General features: G+C 50.6%; 1 protein-coding gene across 3 annotated transcripts in view; it reads right to left on the reverse strand.

Moving 5' to 3' along the window:
• SLC25A19 (solute carrier family 25 member 19) overlaps positions 1 to 6,842 on the reverse strand; it is a 14,098-nt gene extending 7,256 nt beyond the window's left edge. The window contains exons 1-5 of one of the 3 annotated variants that reach the window (XM_040456387.1): positions 6,743 to 6,842; positions 6,196 to 6,246; positions 3,326 to 3,495; positions 3,002 to 3,157; positions 1,476 to 1,646 (exon numbers count right to left, since the gene is read on the reverse strand). In XM_040456387.1, the coding sequence (XP_040312321.1) occupies positions 1,476 to 1,646; positions 3,002 to 3,157; positions 3,326 to 3,457 (459 nt within the window). In that variant the 5' untranslated portion in view covers positions 3,458 to 3,495; positions 6,196 to 6,246; positions 6,743 to 6,842. Of the gene's footprint in view, positions 1 to 1,475; positions 1,647 to 3,001; positions 3,158 to 3,325; positions 3,496 to 6,190; positions 6,247 to 6,742 lie in introns of all 3 variants that reach the window. The other 2 variants (XM_040456386.1, XM_040456388.1) reach the window with 2 other exon arrangements.
• Positions 6,843 to 7,711: the final 869 nt, after the last annotated feature.

Raw genomic sequence — 7,711 nt, forward strand, 5'->3', positions numbered from 1 at the left:
TCTGCCCCTCCCCCGTTCATGCTCTGTCTCTCTCTGTCCCAAAAAAATAAATAAACGTTAAAAAAAAATTTAAAAAAAATAAAAATAAAAATAAATTTTAGCGTTTTATTTATTTTTGAGAGAGAGAGAGAGACAGAGAGAGACAGAGCATGACCAGGGGAGGGGCAGAGAGAGAGGGGGACACAGAATCTGAAACAGGCTCCAGGCTCTGAGCTGTTAGCACAGAGCCAGATGCGGGGCTCGAACCCACGGACCGTGAGATCATGACCTGAGCCAAAGTTGGACCTTCAACTGACCGAGCCACCCAGGCGCCCCTGATCTGCAGCTCTTAAACAGATCTTTTCCATTCACTTTTGCACACAGATGATTTCCTGATCATTCCAGAATCTAGAATCCGCATCTCAATCACCTTAGCTAGAGGTAATGAGCTATTCTCTTTTTTCTTATATTTTTTCCTTCTCACAGACTTCTTTGGTTAATTTATTACTGAAGTATAATTGACATACAATGTTATATTAGTTTCAAGGTGCACCTTCTCATAGATTTGTTTTTTTCCCCTAAAGGCTGGGCAGTCATGGAAGAGGACTCTAGCATCCCAGAGCAGGGAAGGTGATGGAGTGTCATCCCTCATTTTTCCTCATCCCAGCAGCCACCACGTTGCTGAGGTCTGTCTGTCTTTTCCATCTACAAACACCTTTCGTCCCCATCTCTCTGCTCAGTGCCTAGGGCCCCTCATCTCATTTCCCCATTAGGAGAAACCTCTATTTCCCACTGAAGTGCCATACAGAGGGATCTAGTTCTCATGCTCCATTCATGAGCTCGCAGGTTGTTCCCAGGGCACTTTGCCCTTCTGAACCACAAAAGTCATCAGGATGTCTCTTGAACAAAAGGGCTTCACCAACCCAGGATCTCCAGCCCAGGCAACACCAAGAACCAGCAGAACTGAAACCACAGTTATTCTTAAGCAGAGCGTCATTCCCCACCCTAAAGCAGAAGGGAGACGGAAAAATTCTTCCATTGAGAAGAATCGGGTTGAGCATGGGCACACGCACACATACACGTGCACGCACACGTACTGCTGTTCTTATGTAAGTCCAGGAAACGGAGGTTATGGTGGGGAGCTCTATTTCAGGATTTAATCCCTCCCTTTCACTCAGTAAGTTCTTCCCGGAATCTGACTCAAACTTTCGGCGTAAACCAAAAACAACTCTCACAATAACCCAGCAATACGATCTCAAGTCTCACTCTCCCGGACGCCCTCACCGTCCACCTGCTGTTCAGGATCTGTTCTGTCTCCCACGTGAGGCTGTGAGCACCCTGCACGGGGCTCAGCACAGTTACGGGTGTCACAGATGGACCAGCGGAAGGGACGCAAACCCCGGGTGCTCCCACTTTGTTTCCTCTAAGGAAAAGAGCCCCAGCTCCTGGACCACCTTCGGCGACTCATTCCCGCCCCCTCTGGCCCAGCCACTCACCTTGGGCTCACCCTGAGCTGCAAAGCGGGTGCGCAGGACGTCCACAGGGTGCACGGCGAGGGTGGCCGTGCTGGCAGACAGGCCTCCGCACACAAAGTGCACTGAGAAGTCGCGGGCATCGTACTTGCTGGCTCTGTGCACCAGCTCGGTCAGCAGCTCAAACGACAGAAACTGCAAGAGCACGCGACAAAGTTACCGACAACCCCCCCACCCCAAAACGCCACCATGATCCACGCGCGGCCCGGTTCTACAGGCGAGGAAATATTCTTCTTGGGCAGCGACGGGACACGATAAACATCTAATCTTGTTCAGAGCACAAATGCCATTTTCTACTCACATTTTCTACTGTGAGGAGAGCCAAATATCCAAAGGGTTAAGAAAATATACGAGAAAAAATTTTACATCAGAAAGTTCTACTCCTCAACTGAGTTTCCTCAGAACCAGGGAAGCAAGGCCCTTATTTGATTCTCGGTGGGCAACCCTGGGGCTCACCTGGCGGTGGCACCGTTTGACAGACGTTCTGCCCTGGAGCAGAAATTCTCTTGGGAGAATTCCACATGTTCCACATTCTATGGCGTAAACCCCCTTTGCTCAGATCTTCCCCAGCCAACTCAGATGGGCCAGGGTCCCGAGAGCACGCTGCTGTATTTATTCATCACGCTGCGGTACCTGAGTGCCAGCTGCTGAGGCTGAAAGGCACGGGCACGTCAACTCATGAGCTCCCGACCCGAGCCATCGCTGTGATGTCATAGGAAAAGCAGGCAGGGACTGCTCGGGCCCCAGCTGCCCAGGTGGGCATCCCGGCTCGGCTGCCTTTCCGGCTAGTGACTTTGGTTGGGGTCATTGCCTAAGCTCTCTCTGCCTGGTCTTCCGTCTATAACACAGGAGTGACCACAGAACACCCCTCAAAGCGCTTAAAGCAGAGCCGGGCTCACCATTAGCACCACACGCAGGCAGCCCACTACCAGCACTCCGACCGTACGGCTGCAAGCCATCCGCCACGAAATCAACCGGCACCGAGCCGCAGGAATGTGTGAACAAAAGTCAAGGAGCCTGAATTCTCATCCTGGCCCCACCACTTCCAGGCTGTGTGGCCTCTGGCGGCTCGCTGACCCTCTCTGTGATCCACGTAACGTCTATTCTACCTCCCTCACAATACTGCTGGGAAGTCTAAAGGAAGCACAGACGTGAAAATGCTATTTTGAAAAAATGCAAAGATTTGTATCACCCTTTGCCAAGCATGGCGTCAATACAGTCTCCTAGGGGCAACATCTAATATTCAGTCGGTGCAAAGTGCCCGCGGTGGGGAGGAGGTGGGCAAGGGAATACCCGTGGTATAACTCAGTCTGACTGTCTTCAATTTCAGACTTCAAACTTCAGGTAGTTTCGCAGTTAAGACAAGTAAGAAGTGTGGTGACAGCTCCTGCTGCCCTACCCAGACAGGGTCCCTGCAGGCCCCACCCTCCCTGTGTTCCTCTATTGAACAACTCCAACCCAGGGGCCTGGCCCGTTCCCCTGCCACCTACTTGGACAGCTCCATAGCCTATAGAGAGAAGCTGGGCTGGGATGTGTCCTTTCCAGAATGCTGTCGGGCCTTCCTCCAGCAAAATCTGTCTCGCAGCCTGGAGGATCCCGTGGTATTTTGCACCGGGATCACTGCGAGACAGGCGCTCAATCTGAAGCTAGGGATCAAAATTGAAAAAGTCAGGACAACAGGAGCAGGTGTGGGGTGAGAAGGAGAACTTTCAGAAAAGGTTAACAAAGGCAGCAAAGTGCTTCTCCTTGACGAAACTCCAAGAAGAGAGAACTTGCCCTCTAGCCCATTATGTGGAACGAGGGGGAAAAGGTACCTGGAAACGGATCTTGATGACATCCAAGGGGCTGATCATCACCCGCGTGACAAGTCCAGACACAGACCCAGCCACCGCCACCTCAGAACTGGAGATATTCCTGCCATCAGCTTGGGGGTCATAGCCAACCATCCCTGCCCCTGGCCCATACAACGTCCATCAGTTTCAGGCTGCAAGCAAGAGACCTGGAGTAAACATCAGAGCAAGTTCTTAGGGTCTCTGCTCATATGCCACCTCCTCAGAGCAGTCCTCCCGGACCATTCCATCTAAAACAGCACCTACATGCCCTCTTGTCCCCTCGCCCTGCTTTAGTCTTCTTTATGACATTAGCACACTGGACGTTTATTCTGCACGCTTCTTGTCACCCTCCCCCCCCTGGAATGTGAGCCCATGAAAATGTGGCCTGGCTCCCATTTGCCCATCCCTGTATTTCCAGCGCCTGGAACAGAGCCCAGCATGGTGAGTGGTCATATTTGTTAACTGAATGAACAAACAGGCTTGGGCGGAAATCATTCACTTCCAGAGATCAGCTTGCTTTCCAAGACACCTGGCTCTATGGCCAACTCCCATCCAAGGTAAAGTCCCAGGCTGAGCCAGCATGACAGCAGATGAGCATGGAGGGAGACGTCAGACATGCAGGCTCCAGGAACGGCCCATGGGACTCTCCAACAAGCCCACGTGATCCCAAGGAAGAGCCCAGAGACTCCTTAGCTTTCTCCATTGCCTCCCCAGCTGCAGCAATGGGGGGGGGGGGTGCTGCTAGGCTTTGAAATGATACTTCCTGGCCCACCCGATCTCCACCGACCTCCTCGACCTCACCCTGGACCTCTCTTCAGCCACTTCAATCAGGGTGGGCTCCGCTCCGGACAAGTTTCTGGAAAACACTGCTTGAGTTCCTACTGCCAGCCTCGCCTCTGCATCTACTGTCCCCCATGTCTGAAACACAGTGGCTCGTCCCCACCTCATATGCCCCCACTCACTCTTCCCCCGTAGCTCCTCCCCCTGCACCAGGGCTCAGCTAAAGAGCATCCCCGCCACGGACCGGACTCACGTCCTCTCTAGCATTCACAGCACTCGCTCTGGTTGAGAACCACTGTTGTCAAGAAACACTAGCAATGGTGTATAAAATGGCATGCATTACATCACCCTTTGTAAAACTGGATATAACACAAAGGGATGCATAAATACACTAAGTCACATCCAAGCAATGGACTCGTACGTCGCCATTAAGAAGAACGAGCCAGAGTGATACGCACACTTGAAAAGATGTCCATAATACACTGAAACGTGAGGCAAAAAAAAAAAAGCAGGTTTCAGAACAGCATGTCTAGCAAAACCCCATTTTTGCAAAAGTAAACCAGCAAGACCTATGACACTGTGTATGGTAGTAGAGAGCACGGGGCAAAGTCTGGAACAGCGCACCCGCCAACAGGCTGGTTAAGATCACCTTTACAGGAAGGGTTGGGATAGGAAGACAGAAAATACATCTCTCCCTTTCTCTTTCTTTTTTTTAATGTTTATTTTACTTCTGGGAGAGAGAGAGAGAGAGAGAGAGGAGAGAGAGTGTGTGCGTGCACGTGCGTGAGCGGGGGAGGGACAGAGAGAGAGGGAGACAGAGGTTCTGCAGTGGGCTCCGGACAGCAGACAGCCCAATGTGGGGCTCGAACTCACAAAACATGAGACCATGACCTGAGCCATAGTCAGACGCTTAACCGACTGAGCCACCCAGGCACTCCTCTCCCTTTTTCTTTACATAATTCTGTATCATATGAATTTGTTACAAAACTAAATATAAATGATTTTAGAAGGGACCGCAGAACCAACCTAGTTTTTGAATACTAACAGTTACAATAAAGTCGGTGCCCACAGAGAGACAAGGTCCATCCCACCACTGATTCTTTTTCTCCTCTGGAACTCTGAGAGCCCCAAACTCACGCTTCAGAAAGTAGGAAAGTAGTGCTCCAATCCATCCTTAAAATTAACAAGGCATTTCCATGGGGCTCTCTCAGCAAAGTATTCTAAAATATTTTATTAAAAGTCTAATGGTATGGGAGCACCTGGGTGACTCCAGTCGGTAGAGCATCCAACTCTTCATCTCAGGGTCATGAATTCAATCCTCGCACTGGGCGCGGAGCCTACTTAAAAAGAAAAAAGTCTCAGGGCACCTGGGTGGCTCAGTCGTTTAAGCATGTGACTCTTGATTTCGGCTCAGGTCATGATCTCACAGTTCATGGGATCAAGCCCCGCATCAGAGTCTGCACTGACAGTGTGGAACCTGTTTGGGATTCTCTATCTCCCTCTCTCCCTGTCCCTCCCCTCTCAAAATAAATCAACATATATTAAAACAAAAACAAAAACAAAAAAAGCCTCATGATGTGAAACTGCCACCCCTCCAGGAATGTGTCCGTTTCTCGGCACTTTCTTCCCCACACTCTCAAAGGAGGAGGGAGATTCCGTCTTGCCCACCAACTTCTGAGACATTAATTCAAGCTGCTTCTCTCCAGGCACCTGTGAGAAACAGATGATTGACAGGCAAAACCTGGACTGCTGAGGTCTCACTGAGCAGGGTGAGCTCTCTGCCATCAGGAAGGGAATGAGGTATTTCTACAAATAAGCTGCTGTGCATAGCTGGACATAACATTAAATCTCATATCAATAAACTTAAGTTCTGCCTCCCTAGTACCCCGAGAGGCTTATTTAACCTGGGTTCCCATCCCTCTCCTGGAAAATGAGAATGATGTCCGCCCTGCCCAGCCCAGACTGCTGGGAGGATCATGCACGATAACATATGTGGTAAAGTTTTGTAAAAAAAGGTAAAAGTTTTATACACGTGAAAGGGCTGGTTAAGTATAGTTCAGTAGTGACCTTACGTTTCCCGCTTGCTGGATTTCCTTCTTGTACCAGTAAGCCTTGATATTTATCTAGAGACAAAATAAAAATGAAATACAGCTATACGCACGATATATAGACTAGAGCACCCAGAGGATGGGGGGCCGCTGGAGTGAGTGGCAGGGTGGATGGGGTGCGTGAGAGTTTGCCTTGGCCGGGCCATCCCCCTTCTCTTACTGCGGAAGCCCCTGAGATCGGATATGAATGGTGAGCTCGGGTGCCCGTGTGCCCAAGTGTTCAACGGGGGGGGGGGGGGGGGGGGATGGCCCCGCGTGTGGACGCAGGTGTCCAGGAGTGGCTCGGAGCGTCTTCTCCCCGAGTCCGAGAAGATGCCAGCCAAACGGGCACCCACGTGTATGGGTGTCCCGCGTGTGTGCGGTTTTGCCTCCTGCGCCGCTGAAGATGCTTCTTAGGTCAGGCGTGACACGAGTGCGTACAGACCCTGCTCCCTCGTGAGTGCTGGCGCGCGTGTGCGACCCCCGGGTCCCCAAACGCACGGCGAGGAAGTAAGAGGTAGAGGTCACTCACCCGGCACGAAGGGCGCGGCCCGGCTCCGCGCGCTTCTCTTCCTATCTACTCCAGCAGTCTCACAGCAACCCTAACTGAACTCGGCAGTAACTGACAGGCTCCGGGGCCAATCACTGCGCAGCTTCCGACATACGCTGGGCCAATAGTTGTACAGTCGTAGAACCGCAACACCTCTCGTAAGGTGTAGCTGGGTGATGTAGTCCGCCGCTACGAAGGCGGGTCCCCGTGCAAGAAGTAGAGCTTTCTGGGAGATGTAGTCTCGCCGCGCGCGTGGCGCGTCCCCAAGTCAGGCTGCGCCCTTGGAGGTCTTGGCGCCAAGTGGTGTGTGGCTTTCGTCGTCCAACCGGCAGGTGGAAACTTGGGGGGCGCTGAACTTGACCCGTTTTCCTCAAAACCCTCGTAGTCTCAGAACCCGGACAATCTAAACTTGGGAGAGATGGCGGGAAGTTTAGCTAAAACCTGGAGGACTTGGGAGTGAGACTAGATGGGTTTTTGAAACCAGGAAGAAGACGGCAAAAATGTAGAGGTTTTGTTTTCCCCTAGAGTTTATTATGCATAATTTCTCATTATAAAAATGATATAGAAATACATTACAGACCCTACAGAAAATGTAGAAACGAAGGGAGGAAGTGAGTCATACTACCACTCAAGCCAAGTAGCATCAGCGTTTTTTGCAGGACAGTATTCCCGATTTTTAAATTGCATTTTCCACATTAGTGCAATCACTTTGACGCACACTTTTAAACCATTTTCATTGCACAAGTTAAAACATTCATACATATACAAAAGTAAAATAGCCTAATGAACACCATACAGTCATTACTCAACTTTAACAATGAACCAATTCATGGTCAATTTTGTGTCCCTTATCCCTGCACCTATGTCGCCCCCTAACATTATTTTGAAGTAAATACCAGACAACATATGATTTCACCAGTTAACATTTCAGAATGTATCTTTAAAAGACAA

Source organism: Herpailurus yagouaroundi, unplaced genomic scaffold (genome assembly GCF_014898765.1).
Source record: "Herpailurus yagouaroundi ecotype Mexico unplaced genomic scaffold, PumYag 217, whole genome shotgun sequence".
In the NCBI taxonomy this organism is placed as follows: Eukaryota; Metazoa; Chordata; class Mammalia; order Carnivora; family Felidae; genus Herpailurus; species Herpailurus yagouaroundi.